The 18372-nt window shown below is 54.4% G+C and overlaps 2 protein-coding genes across 10 annotated transcripts in view; one reads left to right on the top strand and one right to left on the bottom strand.

Annotated features, from left to right (window-relative positions):
* Positions 1 to 22: 22 nt before the first annotated feature.
* ZNF276 (zinc finger protein 276) lies at positions 23 to 18141 on the top strand. 3 transcript variants are annotated; one of them, XM_059153161.1, is made up of 11 exons: positions 23 to 107; positions 4530 to 4833; positions 5133 to 5179; positions 5274 to 5720; positions 6778 to 6856; positions 8078 to 8161; positions 14215 to 14325; positions 14394 to 14469; positions 14793 to 14910; positions 17370 to 17469; positions 17545 to 18141. In XM_059153161.1, exons 2-11 carry the CDS (start codon positions 4550 to 4552, stop codon positions 17789 to 17791), a joined length of 1593 nt encoding a protein of 530 aa, XP_059009144.1. In that variant the 5' UTR covers positions 23 to 107; positions 4530 to 4549; the 3' UTR covers positions 17792 to 18141. The 3 variants fall into 3 exon arrangements, with proteins under 3 accessions (XP_059009144.1, XP_059009146.1, XP_059009145.1); XM_059153162.1 differs by lacking the exon at positions 23 to 107 and adding an exon at positions 462 to 764; XM_059153163.1 differs by lacking the exons at positions 23 to 107; positions 5133 to 5179 and adding an exon at positions 461 to 760.
* Positions 18078 to 18372, bottom strand: part of FANCA (FA complementation group A) — a 60588-nt gene continuing 60293 nt past the window's right edge. For 6 of the 7 annotated variants that reach the window (XM_059153149.1, XM_059153148.1, XM_059153150.1 and 3 more), the window contains one exon: positions 18078 to 18277. In XM_059153149.1, coding sequence (XP_059009132.1) covers positions 18170 to 18277 — 108 coding nt within the window. In that variant the 3' untranslated portion in view covers positions 18078 to 18169. The remainder of the gene's footprint in view (positions 18278 to 18372) is intronic. The other variant, XR_009348872.1, reaches the window with a different exon arrangement.

The raw sequence follows: 18372 nt of genomic DNA, 5'->3' as shown, positions 1-18372 counted from the left end.
CGGCCGCACTTCCGGCGTCGGCGGCCCCTCCCGTCGCTCGACTCGCCAAGCTCCCGAGGCTGGAGGGGCGGCGGCGCTCGCAGGCGTCACGGAGTCGCTGCGAGCGCGTAAGTGGAAGCGTCGGCCCCCGCGCGCCACGTCTGGGACGTGCCAGACGCCCGGGCCCTGCCGTGCCTCCGCCCCGTCTCCCGGCCTTTCCCTTCGCCGCCCCGCCCCTGTCTCACCGGCCCGCCCCGCGTCCAGGGCGGCGAACGGGGCCGAGCGCCGGAGTCCAGCCGAGCAGACGCGCGGGGCCCGGGGCGAGAGGCCGGGCCCGGCCCACTCAGCGGGGGTCGAGCGGAGCCGAGTGCAGCCGAGCCGGGTCGAGTACGGCCGAGTGGAGCCGAGCGGGGCCGGGCCGAGCCGAGCCGGGTCGAGTACGGCCGAGCCGAGCCGAGCGGGGCCGAGCCGAGCCGAGCCGGGTCGAGTACGGCCGAGTCGAGCCGAGCGGGGCGGAGCCGAGCCGAGCGGGGCGGAGCGCCGGGGCCCGGCTGGAGCCGCGGCCGCCGCCATGAAGCGGGACCGGCTCGGTCGCTTCCTGTCTCCGGGGGCGGCGGGGCCGCGCGGGGGCTCCGGCGGCGGCAGCGGCAGCGGCCGGACCCGAGGCCGCCCGTCCCGCAGCGGGCCGAGCGTGGACGAGGCCGCGGCCTTGGTGGCGGCGCGGCTGGGCTGGGGCCTGGCGCGGGCCCGCGGGGACCCGGGCGAAGACGGCGCCGACGAGGCAGGTGGGTCGGGCCGGGGCGCGGGGCGGGCGGCGGGCGGGAGCGGCGGGTCCCGGGCCGGAGCCCCCCGCGCGCGCTCTCGCCCTTCGTGGGGTCGGGGGCCGCGGTCGTGCGGGCGGCGGCGGCTCTGGGACGTGTCGCGCCGGGGCTCGCCGGGGACCGTAGCCGCCGGCCCGCGCTGCTCCCCGTGAGCTGCGCTTGGCTCCTGGCGCGGTGCCGAGGACGCTCGAGAGGGAACCCGGGCGGCGGCCGCCCTGCCTTCGCGCGGCGTCGTCGCTCGGGGCCGGCGTGCGGGCCTTTTCGTGGGTGAGTGATGTTCCGGCGCGCGCCCGCGTGCGCGCGCGCGCGTGTCTGCGCGCTCGCGTCTGTGCGTGGTCGCGTGTCTGCGCGCCCGCGTCTGTGCGCGCCCGCGTCTGTGCGCGCGCGCTTCACGGCCTCTGGGACGCGGAGGTGGATCCCGCGCGGGCGTGGATCCGGCCGCGGTGGGGGCGCGCGTGCGCGCGCGTTCTGACTGAGGTTCTCGTTGCGTTCGGTAGAGACGCGGGAGGACTGGGCGCGATGGTGCTTTTACTCTCACTGTTCAAAAATGTGCGGGCGCCTGCGTGGCGCCGAGCGTGAGGCGTCTTTGGGAACCACGTCTGTTCGCCCTAATGCCTGTGTTTTGACTGGATCGTCCATCGTGGAGGCGTTGAGATTCACCAATTATTTCTGTATTGGGGGCAGCAGCCCCTTCGCAGGTGTCACTGGTGGGGCGCCTGGGTGGCGCAGGGGGTTAAGCCGCTGCCTTCGGGGTCCTGGGATGGAGCCCCGCATCCGGCGCCCTGCCCGGCGCGGAGCCTGCGCCCTCCTCCCTGCCTGCGGTGGTCTCTGTCCGAGCAGCGCGATGAGTCCGTCTGCAAGGAAATGAAATGAGGGACCGGTGCGTGGATCGCCGCGGGAGAGCGAGCCCCACTCCCACTTCCCCGGAGAGAGGAGGCGCGCCGGGGCTTAGAGGGACGAGGGGAGCAGCCGGTCAGCCGGGCTCCACGCTGGGCTCCGTATCCTCGCCCGGAGGTCACGACCCTGGCTGAGGCCGAGCGTCGGACTCGACCCGCTGCTCGCCCAGGCACCCCCGTAGTTTTAGGTTCAGCACTTGGAGGGACGTGCATGAAGACTGGACCAGTGCACATTCCCACCAGCAGGTGAGGGTGCAGGTTGAGCACCTATGCACTTGGGCGTGCGCTTGTTAGCGGCGCTGGAAGCTCTTCTCTGGAAAAACGACCGTTTTCATCTGCCTTTTTGTTTTTCTAAGATGGATTTATTTGAGAGAGGGACAGAGAGAGCGCGCAGCTGACTGGGAGATAGGCTGACGCCCCACTGAGTGGGGAGCCTGGCTCTGGGCTGGATCCCACAACCCTGACGCCAGGAGCCAAAATCAAGTCAGACACTTAACTGACTGAGCCACCCAGGCTCCCCTGTTGCCTTTTTTTAAGTTGGATTGTGATTTTGGGTTTGAATTGTATCAGCTTTTATTATTTTTTTTAAAGATCTTATTTATTTATTTGAGAGAGAGATAGAGCGCGAGCATGAGCGAGGAGAAGGTCAGAGGGAGAAGCAGACTCCCCACGGAGCTGGGAGCCCGATGCGGGACTCGATCCCGGGACTCCAGGATCATGACCCGAGCCGAAGGCAGTCGTCCAACCCACTGAGCCACCCAGGCGTCCCTGTATTAGCTTTTAATGTATGTATTTTAGATATTAATCTTTTCTCTGTTACATGATTGGCACATATTTTCCCAAATTCAGTAGGTTACCTTTTCTTTTTGTTGGTGCTGTTCTTTGCAGTAGGGAAGCATTTCACTTGGATGTACTCCCACTTACTTATTTGTTGCTTTTGTTGCCTTTGTTTTCAATGTTGAATCTAAAAAATTATCACCAGGACTGAGGAGAAGGAATTTACTGCCTGTGTTTTCTTCTAGGAGTTTTACAGTTTTGGGTCTCACAGTTAGGTCTTAAATCCATTTGGAGTTTATTTTTGTTTATGATTTAAGTTGGGGACCTAGTTTCATTTCAGTTGCATGTGGCTGTCCAGTTTCCTGATACCCATTTCCCTACTGTATATGTTGCTTCCTTTGTAGTAAGTTAATTGACCACACATATGCCTGGGTTTATATCTGGGGTCTTTTTTTTTTTTTTTTTTTTAAGATTTTATTTACTTACTTGATAGATCACAAGGAGGCAGAGAGGCAGGCAGAGAGAGAGGAGGAAACAGGCTCCCCACTGAGCAGAGACCCTGATGCGGGACTCAATCCCAGGACCCTGAGATCATGACCCACACCGAAGGCAGCGGCTTGACCCACGGAGCCACCCAGGCGCCCCGGGCTCTCTTAGGTTACATTAATCTGTTTGTCTGTTTTTAGGTTATTACTGTACTGTTTTGGTTACTGCAGTTGTGTAATCTATTTTGAAATCAAGAAGTGTGATGCTTCTGGCTTTGTTCCTCTTTCTCAGGATTGCTTTAGCTATTTGTGGTCTTTTGTGCTTCTATATAAATGTTAAGATTGTTCTGTTTTTGTGAAAAGTACCATTGGAATTTTGGTCAGGATTCCACTGAATCTGTAGGCAGCTTTGGGTAGTGTGAACATGTTAATGGTATTCTAATCCACAAACACAGAGTATTCATTTCTTTGTCTCCGGTCTATTTCATCGGTGTCTAAAAGTTTTCAGCGTATAGGTTTTTCACCTCCTTGTTAAAAAGTTATTCATAGGTTTTGTTATTCGTTTTGATGCATTTGTAAGTGGGATTGCTTCCTTCACTTCTTTTTCTGGTAGTTCATTGTTGGTTTGGTGTCCGTCGACTTGACCGAACTTGCACTCCTAGCATTCTTAGACTCTTTTGATGGAGTCTTTAGGGCTTTCCATATTATCTGCAGATAGAGAAAGTTTTTTTTACTTTTTTAATTTGGGTAGTTCTTATTTTTCTTGGCTAATTGCTCTAAGACTTCTGGTACTATGGTGAATAGAAGTGAGGGTGGGCACCCTTGTTTCTAACCTGGAGAGGAAAGCTCTCTGCTTTTCACCTGTGTGTGTGATGATAGCTCTACGCTTGATACCTGTGACCGTTATTGTGTTGAGGTGCATTTTCTTCTGTACCCACTGTGTTCAGAGTTTTTATCATGATGGGCATTGAGTTTTGTCCGAAACTTTCTGCATCTGCTGAGATGCTTATAGGAGTCGCATCCTTTGTTTCGTGAACGTGTATCACGTGGATAGGTTTGTGAGTTTTGGACCGACCTTGCCCCCCTGGAATAAATCCCACTGGATCATGGTATATGAGCCACTTAGTGCATTGCTGAGTTAGGTGGGCATTTTGGGAGCTGTGTTTGTCAGGGATTTGGCGTGTAATTTTCTTGTCTTGTGGTGTCCTTGTCTGGTTTTGTTACCAGGGTAATCCTGGCCTTATTGTGGAAGCACTCCGAATTCTCTGAAAGCTTTTCTGGACCGTAGGGCCCTCCATTGAGCACATTCCCCCAAAAGGGTTTATGTTCAGCTGGGAGCCCAGAGCCAGAGCCTTGCTTTTGGCCCCGATGTGGGCGTGTGTCTACGGCGTGTATATGGGGAGGCTCCATGGAGGGTCCTTCACTCGAGCTGGGAGGATGCTGGGAAGATCGCAGAACATGGCCTCCCCTCCCCTGGGCCATGTTGCTCCTTTCCTAGGAGCTTGTGTCTTCCATGTCCTGTGCGGCGAGCCACCTCTCCTGCTGACTTGATGTCTCCTGTGCTTGCCCAGGAACAGGCCGGGCTCTTGCCATGGGCCACTGTCGCCTCTGCCATGGGAAGTTCTCCTCCCGGAGTCTCCGCAGCATTTCTGGCAGGTCCCCTGGGGAGAGCTCAGACAGACCCCCCTCAGGGGAACGAGTTTTCATCAGGGACTTCCAGCATCTGCTGGGGGTGGCCGTCCACCAGGACCCAGCTCTGTCTCAGTTTGTCTGCAAGAACTGCCACGCCCAGTTCTACCAGTGCCACGGCCTCCTCAAGTCCTTCTTGCAGAGAGTCAACGTCTCCCCGACAGGCCCCCGGAAGACTTGCACGAAGTAGGCGACCCTCCTTCATTCATTTGGTGGGCGTTCAGGGCCTGAGCTCCCTGCATGCTGGGGAGTGCCTGGGGCGGGGCCTCTGCAGTGGGGAGACGCATGGTGCCTGGAGGAGCAAGCGTGTTGGTGTGAGGGAGTTGGACAGACACGCTTGGGGGAGGGTTGAGTGTAAGGAGACAGGAGGTGGCCCTTGGAAGAGACATTCCGGACTGCATGTGGGAGAGGCGGCCTATGAAAGGGATCTGGTGAGCGTCTTGTTCGCTGCCAGCCTGACTCCTGGCCGTGCTGATCCTTTGCAGGGTTGGTGCCAAGCCCCCACCAGGGGCAGAGGAGGGAGCGTGTTTGGGTGAGTGTGCCCCTTGTGTGTGGTGTGTGGGCAGGCTCCAGGTGGACTGGGTGCTGACTGGCCGTGGGTGTGGCATCTCTCTGCCTTTCCTCAGTGGACCTGATCACTTCGAGCCCCCAGGGCCTGCGCAACTTGGTGGCATGGGTGCATGGACACGCAGCCAGCTGTGGGGCCCTGCCTAACCTCCAGAGGACATTGTCCTCCGAGTACTGCGGTGTCATCCAAGCTGTTTGGGGCTGTGACCAGGGCCACGACTATACCATGGATGCCGACTCCAGCTGCGGGGCCCTCTTGCTGGACAGTGCATTGGCAGTCAAGTGGACATGGGACAAGGAGATGGCCCCGTGGCTGACCCAGCATCGGGGGTCCAACCCCACTGGGGCTGCCCCTCAGAGTTCCCAGGGCAGAGCAACCACAGCTCCAGCTGAGACCGAGACGCTGCCCAGCACCGACATGGCCCAGCCTTCTTCAGATGTCAACCCCGTAGGGCCTGGGCTGGGCCCCTCACCTCAGCCAAGTTTCCCCTCAAGTGGGGCCCCAGGTAGGAGGCTCTTGTGGGCTGTTAGACCAGGATTCCTAATCTTGAGCCAGGCAGGGCCCTCAGCAGAAAGGGGATGTCTGCGTTGTCGCGGACCGTGGTCATGGCGTCGTATGCAGCGGCTCTGGGAGGAGTCAGCCTCAGCATCTCCTCCTGGTCACCTGACACCAGGGAGGGGTTAAGGATTCTGTGGCAGCAGTTTGTAAAGGCATGCCTTTCTGCCGTCCGGTCTTCTTGCCAAGCCTGCTTGGGACCAGGGGGCTGAGAGAGGCAGAAGAATGGGGTCCTTGTTGGGGGACACGGGGGAAGAGGGCAGCTGCTGCCTCTGAGGCGGCCTTGGGCCAGCTGCAGGTCATTCTCTGGGTCCCGGCCAGCATCTCTGAGACATCCCAGTGGGACTCGTATAGACAGGCTCCTCCGCCAGCTGGCCCAGAGGAGACACAGGGCCCTTGTTTGGGACCCCATCCCACTGTGCTGTGGTTGGGCTGTTGCTGTTCATGGCCTTTGTATTGGGGCGGCTGGGTTGGCTTCCTGCTGCTTCTTGCAGCCTCCGTTTGTGCACCCGAGCTACCCAGAAAAAAAAAAAGAAGCGTGGCTGCCCAGATAGTTCAGAGAGAGAAAGGGGCACAGATGCTGGGAGGGGAGAAGGGATTTGGGTCAGAGGGTTCTTCGAACTGCTTTTTTTTTTCCCCCTACTGTGTGCATGCAATGCTTTGATAACAATGATTTTTTTAAATGTCCCGGAACATCCACAAAGTGCAGGTCATCCCACCCCGAAACAACTGGATCTGACCCTCTAGGAAGGGCTGGGGTTGCTGATGTGGGCTGTTGGCTAGGGTTCCTGATGCCTGGTGCTGCCCGTGCCGGGGCTAGATGTGGGGGTGGCCGGTCTGGCTCTGCAGGGACCTTACGGGGAATGGGACTGGGAGGTGGGCGGGATCGAAGGTGGAAGGACCTCAGGCTCCCCGCGAGGAAGACAGGTACAGATGCCCGCCTCCTTTCTGGGGAGCACTGCTTGCGCTCCGTGTTGGTAACAGGAGCCCTGTTCTTTGTTTCTCAGGGCGGTTGGGTGAGAAGCAGGTTCCATCTTCAACCTCGGATGATCGGGTAAAAGACGAGTTCAGTGACCTTTCTGAGGGGTGAGAGAAGAGTGGGTTTAAATAGCCTAAAATTCCTCCTTGGAAAACCAAACTCCACCAACCTGTGTGCTCCCTGCTTGTGTCCTGGCCAGGACCCTCTCCTTCTCTTGGTGGGAAGGAGAGGAGTGGCCGCGGGTCCTTCCAGGCTCCTTGCTCCTGATCCACAGGGCCCCCCAGACCTGAGGCATCCGCAGGAGGAGCGCAGCCGGGGGGTGTGGAATTAGAGTCCTGCGTTCGCTCTTCTGCTGTTGCTGGCTTGTCTCCTTCAAGGCTGTGGTTTTGTGCCAGCCGTAGATGTTACTGAAGCAGGCGAGGTCAGTCTCTGGCCCTTTGCCCTGACATGGTTGTGACTTAGGGCAGAGGTTCTGTGCAGGAGGACCAGCTGCTCCCGAAGGGCACTATCAGGGGCTGTTTGCTCCTGGGGCCGCCTCCTGCTTGTCGGCTGAGGACCCCTCGTGGTGGCAGCCACATGCCAGCTGGCCCTCACACCCTTTCCCCGTGAGCTGTGACTGGGATGCAGACGTGCCCTCATACACACGAGGAGGAGAACAGTATGGTTTTTGGCTCGGATCTAGTGGGGTGTCCGTGCAAATGACTGAGGTGCCGGAAGAACTCAGGTGGGCATGCTAAAACACCTCCAGGACCAGCAGTGGTCACAGGCTGTCCTCTAGGCCACCAGCCAGCCTGGAGTCTCTCGTCTGGACGCGTGGCAGCCTGCAGGCGAGGCCGTGGCGCACCAGCCTGCCTGTGACCGCTGTCCTGTAGAGACTGAATTCTTGCTTTAGGGTAAAGGTTACAGATGCGCAGATCTTTTGCTGGCCTTTGTGACCTTTGCAGTGGCCAACAGCTGACACACCAGCTGGATAGGTGCTCACAGTTGTGGGAAGCAGTGACTCATAGTCGAAAGTCCACTTTCTGAGAAGCCTGCCTCTGTGAGGTCTTCGTGTGCTACCTGGGGCCCCCTAGAGAGGTTCTTTCCAAGTTCAGGGTCCTGGTGTGAGGGGAGTGTGGCTTCTGGGGGATCGCCAGTTTTCAGTTTGCTGGCCTGCCCTTTATGTTAGGAGAGGAGTTCAGAAATTTGGGGGTTTTTAGGTTTCTAAGACCTTGTTAGGAGTGCAAAAACATGGAGTATGGAGATTTGATGGTATTTCTAGACAGGAAGTGTCACTGGATCTGTCATACACCACAGGCCTTTGCTAATGGTTCTCTCTTCTCCCCTAGGGACCTCCTGAGTGAAGAGGAAAATGACAAGAAGCAGAATGCCCAGTCCTCCGACGAATCCTTCGAGCCTTACGCAGAAAAGAAGTAAGGGCGGCAGTCTTGTTCCGTGTCCCTAGGGTGCGGGAATGGTGTCCCTGGGTAACCTGGAAACCTGTGTCTGCCTGGCAGGGTCACTGGGAGGGAGCAGTTGGGGCAGAGAATGAAGGCTCCTGCTTCCTGGTCTGCCCTTGCTCAGCACACGTTCCCCGCTGCTCTTTGGCCTGACGACCCTAGCCTAGTACTGTGTGGCTTCAGCCGGAGGCCTTTCTGATTTCCGTGCTGAGACCTGGTCTCTGTGTCGTGTGGGAGTGGCAGAGCCTGTGGATGTGACTCCGTGTCATTCTGGGAGCTCTCTGCTTTCCCTTCTGCCTGGTCTGACCGTAGGCATACCGCGGTCATGTCTGTCCTGCCACCCACGACAGGGTTCCTGCAGGAGCCTCTACCCTGCACTTCCTTCTGCTGCGCTGCTGAGGCCCTTGGAGACTCGGACCCAGCCCTGCAGTTGCTCTCAGATCTGCCTCTGGCACGGAGTTCTACACCACTTCCTGTCCCGGTGCCTCTGCGGCCTTGTCTGGACCTTCCGTTTTCGGGGTTTGTGTTCTCGTAGGATACAGGGTCCTGGCAGGGAAGGCTGGTGTACGTTTGGGTCACTTTCCTCCTGCCGGAAGCGCAGGGACACCGGGGACAGCGGCGGTTGGCCACGCCCCGCTTGCTGCCCCTGAGCACTCCGCAGCCCAGCGCAGACCGAAGCACCGAACCGTCAGTCAGGAAAGCGCAGCGCAGATTACAGAGCAAACCTGACTTCCTTTTTTCATTTGCGTTTTAACAGCTATGGAAAAAGAAACAGAAGCCAGGCCCTGCGGGACGTGGGACCAGGTAGCAGTGTGCTGGCCACAGCTCTGGGTTCACCTTTGTGCCCACAGAGACACTCAGACCTGGTGGCCACGTGGTTCCTTGGGTGCTACAGTATGAATCACAGCTGGAAACCTAGGACAGGGCCTCTGAGTAGTCCTCGTCCATGTGACTTTGTTTTAGCAGACATGCTGGTCCCCAGGTGACCCCCATTTCGTATTTGTAAATGTGCAGTTAATTCAGGGGCACCGAGTACATGAATAGTGTTGTGCAGCCGTCACCGCTCTTTCTAAACTTATCATCATCCCAAGTAGAAACTGCTCCTGTTAAGTAATGACCTCCCTCTTCCCCGCTCCCAGGCTTGGGCAGCCGCTAATCTAGTTACATCAGGGTAGCCCATGGAAGTGGAAATACATATTTGTCCTTTTTGATAGGCTTCTTTTACTTAACATAATGTGTCTTAGATTGATCTGTGTTGTAACGTGTATCAGAACTTGGTTCCTTTCTATGACTGAATACATTCTGTTGTATGCATAGACTACAGTGTGTTGGTCCATTCATCTGTCATTTTGGGTTGTTTCTACCTGTTGGCTGTTGTGAATAATATTATGAATACTGGCCTACAAGTACCTGAGGGGCGCCTGGGTGGCGATAAAGCATCCAACTGTTTTTTTTTTTTTTAAGATTTTATTTATTTATTTCACAGCCAGAGATCACAAGCAGGCAGAGAGGCAGGCAGAGAGAGAGAGAGGGAAGCAGGATCTCTGCTGAGCAGAGAGTCCGATGTGGGGCTTGATCCCAGGACCCTGAGACCATGACCTGAGCTGAAGGCAGAGGCTTAACCCATTAAGCCCCCCAGTTGCCCTTTTGTTTATTTTTACAGGGAAGTACAGTTGGCGTGCAGTGTTTGTGTCAGGCCCACAATGTAGTGACTCAGTAATTCTGTATGTGGGGCGGTACTCGGCGAGGTGTGGCTGCCGTCTGTGTCTGTCGCCGTGCAGCCCTGTGAGAGCTCCGCTGACTGTGCTCTCTATGCTTTGTCTTCATTCCCTGAGCAGAGCGCTCCCTGCCCCACAAACATCACTTCTCTATTTATGGGGCTGTTTCTGCTTTTGTTGGTTTTGGTTTTTATTCCACGTACAGGTAAGGTTATTTCTCTTTCCTTGAATTAGTTCACTTAGCAGAATGCTCTCTAGGTCCATCTACGTTGTTGTAAGATCTTATTTTTCTTATGGATGAGTGATGTTCCATTATATACATACCACGTCTTTTTTATCCATTCATCTTGGAGCCCTTGTGTTGCTTCCATGTTGTTAGAAGCTTGGCTGTTGTAAATGGCATTGGCACAAACATAAGGGACCTGTGTCTTTTTGAATTAGTATTTTCTTGTTGCTTGGGTAAATATAGCAGTGGAATTACTGAATCGTACTCTGTTTCTATTTTTAATTTTTTATTATTTATAAGATTTTATTATTTAAAGAGACAGACACAGCAAAGAGGTAACATAAGCAGGTGGAGTGGGAGAGGGAGAAACAGGCTTCCCGCTGAGCAGGGAGCCGGGGGCTTGATGCCAGGGCCCTGGGATCATGATCTGAGCCAAAGCCAGACGCTTAACAACTGAGCTACCCAGGCATCCCTATTAAGTTTTTTTGTTTTGTTTTGTTTTGTTTTGTTTTAATATTTTATTTGTTTATTTGACAGAGAGAGATCACAAGTAGAGAGGCAGGCAGAGAGAGAGAGAGGGAAGCAGGCTCCCTGCTGAGCAGAGAGCCCGATGCGGGGCTCCATCCCAGGACCCGAGATCATGACCTGAGCCGAAGGCAGCGGCTTAACCCACTGAGACTCCCAGGCGCCCTGACCCTCTTAAGTTTTTAATTGTAATTCCAGTATAGTTAACGTACCATTCATTTATTTGCGAGAATGAGAGAGAGAGAGCAGGAGAAGAGAGAGGGGTCGGGGGAGAAGCAGACCCCCGGCAGAGCAGGGAGCCCGATGCGGGGCTCAATCCCAGGACTCCAGGATCATGACCCGAGCCGAAGGCAGAGGCTTCAACCCACTGAGCCACCCAGGCGCCCCAGGCGCCCTGTTTTTAAATTTCTGTGGAACATCCATACTTCTTTCCACAGTGGCTGTTCTCTTTTTTTCTAATTTTTAGTATCGTTAACACAGTGTTATACTAGTCTCAGGCATATCATGTAGTGATTCCAACCTGTTTTCCTTTTTAGTGGTCATCGTCTCGGTCATCGTCTCGGTTGTGACGCGGTACCCATTGTCATTTCGGTTTGCACTTCCTTAGGGGTTAGTGATGGTGGACATCTCTTAACATGCTCAGATTTTTTGAGAAATGTCTATTTAAGTCTTTTGCCCTTTTTCCCCCTTCGGATTTGAAAGTTTTTTTCTTTTTATTTATTCTTGCCCATTTTTATTTATTTTTATTTTTTTATTTTTATTTATTTATTTTTTTTATTTATTTATCAGAGAGAGATGGGGGGAGAGAGCGAGCACAGGCAGACAGAATGGCAGGCAGAGGCAGAGGGAGAAGCAGGCTCCCTGCTGAGCAAGGAGCCCGATGTGGGACTCGATCCCAGGACGCCGGGACCATGACCTGAGCCGAAGGCAGCTGCTTAACCAACTGAGCCACCCAGGCGTCCCTCTTGCCCATTTTTAAATTGGCTTGTTTTATCTTTATGCTGTTGAGTCGTAAAGTCCATTTTCTCCCATTCAGTGGATCATTGTTTCATTCCTTGATACTTTCCTCTGGTGCACAAAAAGTTTTAATTTTAATTTTGAAATCCAATTTACCTGTTCTTAATTGTGTTGCCTTTTTTTTTTTTTTTTTAAATTTCTGTGTTCAACGTGGGGCTCAGACTCAAACCCCAAGATCAAGAGTTGCAGGCTCAGGCGCCTGGGTGGCTCAGTGGGTTAAGCCTCTGCCTTCAGCTCAGGTCATGATCTCAGGGTCCTGGGATCGAGCCCCGCATCGGGCTCTCTGCTCAGCGGGGAGCCTGCTTCTTCCTCTCTCCCTGCCTGCCTCTCTGCCTACTTGTGATCTCTGTCTGTCAAATAAATAAATAAAATATTAAAAAAAAAAAAAAAGAGTTGCAGGCTCTGCTGACTGAGGCAGCCAGGCCGCCCGTGTTGCTTTACCTTGGATGTTATATTCCAGAAACTGTTGCCAAATCCAAGGTCATGTTTTCATCCAGCAGTTTGATAGTTTTAGCTCTTACGTCTTTGATTTATTTGAGTTAGTTTTTGTATATGGGGTGAGTTCGGGATCCGGTTGCGTGCTTCGGCCGGTGGACGCACAGCTCTCCCAGCACCGTTTGTTGACGAGATTGTCCTTTCCCAGTGACTGGACTTGGCACGCTTCTCAGAAAACCAGTTGATTTTTCTTGTGAGGGGTGTGTTTTTGGGCTCTCAGTACTCTTCAGTTAGTCTGCATGTCTGTTCGTGTGCTACTACCACACTGTTGTGATCATTGTAGTTTTATGATTTTGGAATCCGAAGTGTGAGTCCTCCAGCTTGTTTTTCAGACTCATCTCGCTGTTCAGTGTCCCTTTTAAGTCCATATTAAGCTTAGGATTGCTTCTTTGGTTTCTGCCAAAAACACCACTGGGTTAGGGTTAGGGATGGAACCTGTAGCCTGCTTTGGGAGTAGTGCCATCTTGACATTAATCCTGCAGTCCATAAACCTGGGGTGTTTTAGGTCTTTTTAAATTTCTTTCAGCAGTATGTTTTAGTGTTCGGTGTATAAGTCTTTCATCTCCTTGGTTAATTTTATTTCTAACTATTATTTTTAATGCTAGTGCAAATGAATTGTTTTTACAGTTTTGTTTTGCATCATTCATTTTTAAAACTGGTTTTTGTGTGTTGATTATGTACCCTGCAGCTTTGCTGAGTTTGTTTATTTTTGTGTGGATTCTTCAGGGTTTTCTACATAGGAGGTCATGTTATGTGCACAGAGGTAATTTTTTTTCGTAATTTAGATCCCCTCTCTTTTTTTTGCCTGATTGCTGTGTCTAGAACTTCTAATGCTATGTTAATAGCAGTGGTGAAAATGGGCATCTTTGTCTTTTTTTTTGTTTTTAAGATGTTGTTTGACAGAGATCACAGGTAGGTAGAGAGGCAGGCGGAGAGAGAGGAGGAAGCAGGCTCCCCGCTGAGCAGAGAGCCCGATGAGGGGCTGGATCCCAGGACCCTGAGATCATGACCTGAGCTGAAGGTCATGAGCCAAAGGTCATTAACCAACTGAGCCACCCAGGTGCCCTTGTCTTGTTCTTGATTACGGGAAAGTTTTCAGTCTTTCACAGTTGAGGATGATGTTAGGTAGAGGCTTGTCGCATAATGTCCTAAGAAGTTCCTTTTGTTTCTGACAGTTTTCTTTAAATGTTTGGATCTGAAAAGGGAAAAAATGTACATTTCTCTTTATATACTTTTTTAAAGATTTTATTTGAGAGACAGAGAGCATGAGCAGAGGGAGGGGGAGAGGGAAAAGCAGATTCCTGCTGAGTGTGGAGCCGAAGGCAGGACTCGATCACCGGACCTCGGGATCATGACCTAAGTCAAAGGCAGACGCTTAACCCACTGAGCCACAGGCACCCTATGTCTCTTTAAATCTTCACTAGGCCCCACGGGGACATTGGTGCATCTGAACTGCTCCTTCAGGGACCCGTCAGACTGAATAAAAGGTCCCCACTGTGCACGCTGGCCGTAGCCGCAAGACTGAGGAGCAGGGTGGCAGCTGTGGGGCAACAGCGCGCTCTCCCGAGAACACGCATCTCCCTCTGAGCCCCGCCTGGTGGCTGGGCACCTTCCATCATGTTCCAAAACTGTTGGTTCTGAACTTTTCTAGCCTGGTGCTGGCTTTGTTGGAGGGACTGACCCCTAAAGCTTCCCCAATCCATCCTTTAATATGACGTCTCCAAGGAGTGTTTGGTTTTGATGTTCGGGGAGTGACGTTTGAGTCCCCACGGCCCAGCCGTCCTGCCCCTTGCCTTCCCGAGTCGGCAGTGCAGAGCCTCTGCCTTTGCTCGGAGTTGGTCTAGCTCTGGCGGCTGAGGTCCGTTTGAAAGCCGGCCGCTGAGCGCTGAGACCGGAACAGGCTGCCATGGGAGCCTGGGGAAACCTCTCCTGTGGGAGGAGAAAGAAGCGGGCAGGAAGGTGAGCGACCCCGTGCGAGAGACCAGAAGCAGCCCTGAGTCGCATTGTTCCCCCTCGCCCCATGGGGTTTTTTGCCCCCCTTCTAGGGTCTCTGGCAAAAAGAGTGAAAGCAAAGAAACCAAGAAGTCTGAAGAACCAAAAATTCGGAAGAAACCTGGCCCCAAGCCAGGCTGGAAGAACAAGCTGCGCTGTGAGAGGTGAGAGCCTGGGTCGGGGGCCGCCCTGCCCGTGGGGGCAGCGGCTCCATGTGCGCTCTGCCTTGCAGGGAGGAGCTGCCCACCATCTACAAGTGCCCTTACCAGGGCTGCACGGCTGTGTACCGAGGGGCCGACGGCATGAAGGTGAGCAGGGCCTTGCCCCGGGGCCAGGGCTTACTTTCTTTGTGTGGCTGACCGGGAGGGCCCAGGTTTCTGTAGAGCCAGACGGAGACTTGTTCCCAGGGCCGCATGAGAGCCTCGGTGGGTAGAGCGGAACAGCCAGGGGCCGAGAAGTGAGCCTTCCACTCCTGGGAAAAGCACCCACTTCTGGTTGAGGGACGGACGGTTGGGTCTCTTCCTTTGAGGCTGCCGTGTAGGGCATGTGGGAGGCATGTGCTGTGTGATCGGGGGGGCGGGGGGGGACTCTCCTGGCCCGGGCACTCAGGGTCTTGCTGTCTCTGCCGCAGAAGCACATAAAGGAGCACCATGAGGAGGTCCGGGAGAGGCCCTGCCCCCACCCCGGCTGCAACAAGGTGTTCATGATCGACCGCTATCTGCAGCGCCACGTGAAGCTCATCCACACGGGTGCGTGCCCTGTTCTCCCACACACTCGCCTGCACAGTCGCCCTGGGGTCTGATGGGGGCTGGATGCCCTTGAAGATGCCTGGGGCTGTGTCTTGGTGCCTTGAGGGTCATGCGTAAGTGGTGTGGGACTGACCGTGAAGAAACCCCAGTGCCTTTCAGCAAGTTTATTGTGGTGGGGGGGGTTTTCTCATTGCTTTTTTTTTACGATTTTATTTATTTATTTGACAGAGATCACAGGTAGGTAGAGAGGCAGGCAGAGAGAGAGGAGGAAGCAGGCTCCCCGCTGAGCAGAGAGCCCGATGCGGGGCTTGATCCCAGGACTCTGGGATCATGACCTGAGCCAAAGGCAGAGGCTTTAACCCACTGAGCCACCCAGGCGCCCCTCTCATGACTTTTAAAAAATGACACTTATTACATGCTTTTCGGATTGTAAAAGTAACCCACGCACGTGGTAGCAGTCGTAGAAACTAAGCACCTAGAAGGTGGTACGCGCCCTCCCTCCGCACTTGCGGGTCTGTCTTCCCGTTTGTTCTCGTTTTGTGTCTGTGCCTTTTTCTGTGTGCTTTTGAGAGTAATGGCCTGAAGAAGTCCTGTGGGGCCCTGCAGAGTAGTGGGCCTGTTCCCCAGGGCCTGGCGCCTCGGGGCTAGGGTTGGGGGGTATGTTCTGCTCTTGTGTTCTGGCCATTTTAGGCTTCAGACCAGTCGTCCGCAGAGGCTCTCTGCGCCCGGTGTGGGCGGTGCCTGGTCTAAAGGTGGTGCGCAGGCGGCCGTGCTCTGGTCTGCTCAGGAAATGAGACCTGCTGGCACAGACTCTGGAATTCCCGGGTCAAGGAACGTGGTGTGAGCAGGGGTTTGGACAGGTCTTCGGGGCAAGGGGGCCTGCTGTGCTGGGACTGAGGCCAGCGGAGTGCAGGTAGCTTGGTGTGAGTTAGGAATGGAGTATTGTTGTGCATGCTGGTTCCTGAGGTGGACCTTTGCTTATGCTGGGGGCGGGGGAGGTAGAGGGCACCTGCTCTTCCTTTGGTCCTAGAGAGGTCGCTCTAGGATGCCCTCTGAGCTGAGCACATAACTTCCACCCCCAGCCCATGGGCCTCAGGTGCTCTTGTTTGTCCACAGGCTGTGCGCTTGCTCCGAGAGCGGCAGTGCCCTCTGGGCTCTCCCTGAGCCTAGCCCACTGACCTTTACAGTTCCAGGCTTGAAGCCCCACTAGTTGCAAGAACTTGGGAAGCTCAGGCCCTCGGCCCCTCTGGCTTTCCAAGCCAGTTGCTCTGGGGACTCCTTTTCCCTGAGAGCTAGTCCGTCTCTTGCTCTTCTCCCCGAAGGTGGCTCCCTCCTCCCTACCTTTAGTTGTGGGGTTGGTTTTGCGTCTTCAGGTCCGTTTCTGGGGTATTTGGGAGGATGTGATAGTTCCCTAAGTGTGTTTGTGGGATGATGTGAGCCGAGGGCTCTCTTCCTCTCCTCACCCGTTCTCTGCAGCCGCATTACAGCCCGGGGCTCATGGGCGTTTCTTAGTTTGGACTCCCTTGAACGACGTGATCTGTGCCACCCGTGTTAGAAGCCCAGCAACTGTGTGCGCTGGACCCCCGCTGCTGCAGCTTCTCCCCACAAAGCTGCTGTCCTGCGTGGGCATCACCGCCTTTAAATGATCCGTGGATTGTGTATCTGTTTATCCCTAAACAGAAACTGCACTTGTTTTTGTCAAAATGACTTACTATAGAAAGTTACACTTTACTTTTTTTACCCAGATTTATGTCAGTTTTATTGTTGAACAAATCTATTGGTTGGTCTCACTGTGAAACAATTTTTCCCATGTTTTTTGCTCTTGAGCCACCCTGGACATCTGACACAAATAATTCTCAAATTGGGACTTCACGTTGTGTCGCAGTTCAGACACCAGTGGTCATAACCATTAGCAGTTTTTTTTTTTTTTTTAAACACCAAGAGGGTGGACTGTGAACTTGGAAGGGTGCATTGTACCTAGTAGGGGAGAGAGCCAGGTTGGGGGGGTGTTTGTAGGTGGAGTGGCGGTGAGGGAGAGGCTCGTGGCCACCACCCCAGGCACACGTCCAGAAGTAGAACGGACTCTTGGGTTTTTGTTCAAGAGTATAAGAAATTCATTTGCTAAGTGGATATCCCCTTCCCTACCTTGGACCCGAGATGGGGATGATTTTTAGAGCAGTAGTAATCAGTGATGCTTTAGTGATTTGGATGTCCTCTAAGAATCTGCTTGAGTAGATCTAAAGTTTCTCTTTTAGAAAACAGGCTTCACCTGTGTACAGTAGCTGGCGAAGTCTCAGCCAGGTGACACTTTAAAGCAATTTTAACAAAAAGTTTTACATGAGAAATGTTTTCCATCTCTCAGTAAAAGTGGGTTTGCACGGCCCCTTGCTTGGGTCCCCGTGCTCCGTGGGAGGGCTGGGCATTTCTCGTGTGGTGCTCACTGGATCTCTGGCCCGCAGAGGTGCGGAACTACATCTGCGACGAGTGTGGACAGACCTTCAAGCAGCGGAAGCACCTTCTCGTCCACCAGATGCGCCACTCAGGAGCCAAGCCTCTGCAGTAAGTGTGGGGACGGGCACCTTCTCACAGCCACGCTGGCGCCCATGCCCTCACTCACCTGACCCTGTCCCCCAGGTGTGAAGTCTGTGGCTTCCAGTGCCGGCAACGGGCGTCCCTCAAGTACCACATGACTAAACACAAGGCTGAGACCGAGCTGGACTTTGCCTGTGACCAGTGTGGCCGGCGGTTCGAGAAGGCCCATAACCTCAATGTGCACATGTCCATGGTCCACCCTCTGACGCAAACCCAGGACAAGGCACTGCCCCTGGAGCCACCGCCTGGGACTGTGGAGGGCCAGGCCGTGAAGCCCGAGCCCACCTGAACACAGGCGCTAAATGGGGTTAAGACAGTTTCGGTAGTTCCTCATATGCAACCTGATGGCACAGCTTTGCTCGCTCGCTCCCCTGGAGCCCCCACGCTGTACCCCCCACCTGTGTGTCAGGAGGGCACTGATCTGCCGTGTGGTGAAGGTGGGCTCGGTGTGCAACTCGTGTAGCCTTTCCAGCCTCCACTCTGGGACCAGCATTTTCCTACATACACTGAGTGACTCGGGGCCAGATGGATTTTAAATAATTGATTCCTGTTCCCCACCAAAGCAATCAAGGAGGTTTGTAATCCACTTTTTAGTGCAAAAGCTCCATGTTATGCTTGTAATAAATTATTTACAAAGGAGCTGGGCTGTGCACTGCGCAGGGCCCAGTCAGAAGAGCTGGGGCTCCTGGTAGAGGTCCGCATCGGGCACCGCCTGCTGTCTGCTCAGGAGGGCGGCGCTCACTTCCGGGTCACAGTCTCCACGAGCGGCCAGCAGCTACGGGAAAACAACTGTGCTCAGCCCCCTGCGGCTGCCAGGTAAGTGGGCACAGTGCACGTGTCAGATGCCGGGTCCTTTCTGCTTGGGGTGTC

This window comes from Mustela lutreola, chromosome 16 (genome assembly GCF_030435805.1).
Source record: "Mustela lutreola isolate mMusLut2 chromosome 16, mMusLut2.pri, whole genome shotgun sequence".
Classification (NCBI taxonomy): domain Eukaryota; kingdom Metazoa; phylum Chordata; class Mammalia; order Carnivora; family Mustelidae; genus Mustela; species Mustela lutreola.
The sequence above is the reverse complement of the archived record's forward strand: the minus strand, read 5'-3'. Positions and strand labels throughout refer to the sequence as shown.

Excerpts from the sequence above, each read along its gene's own strand:
- ZNF276 (XM_059153162.1), top strand. The coding sequence starts at position 551 with ATGAAGCGGGACCGGCTCGGTCGCTTCCTGTCTCCGGGGGCGGCGGGG. Across the intron at positions 5,721-6,777 it reads CCCCTCAAGTGGGGCCCCAG|GGCGGTTGGGTGAGAAGCAG; the intron begins GTAGGAGGCTCT and ends TTTGTTTCTCAG. Across the intron at positions 14,911-17,369 it reads CGTGAAGCTCATCCACACGG|AGGTGCGGAACTACATCTGC; the intron begins GTGCGTGCCCTG and ends TCTGGCCCGCAG.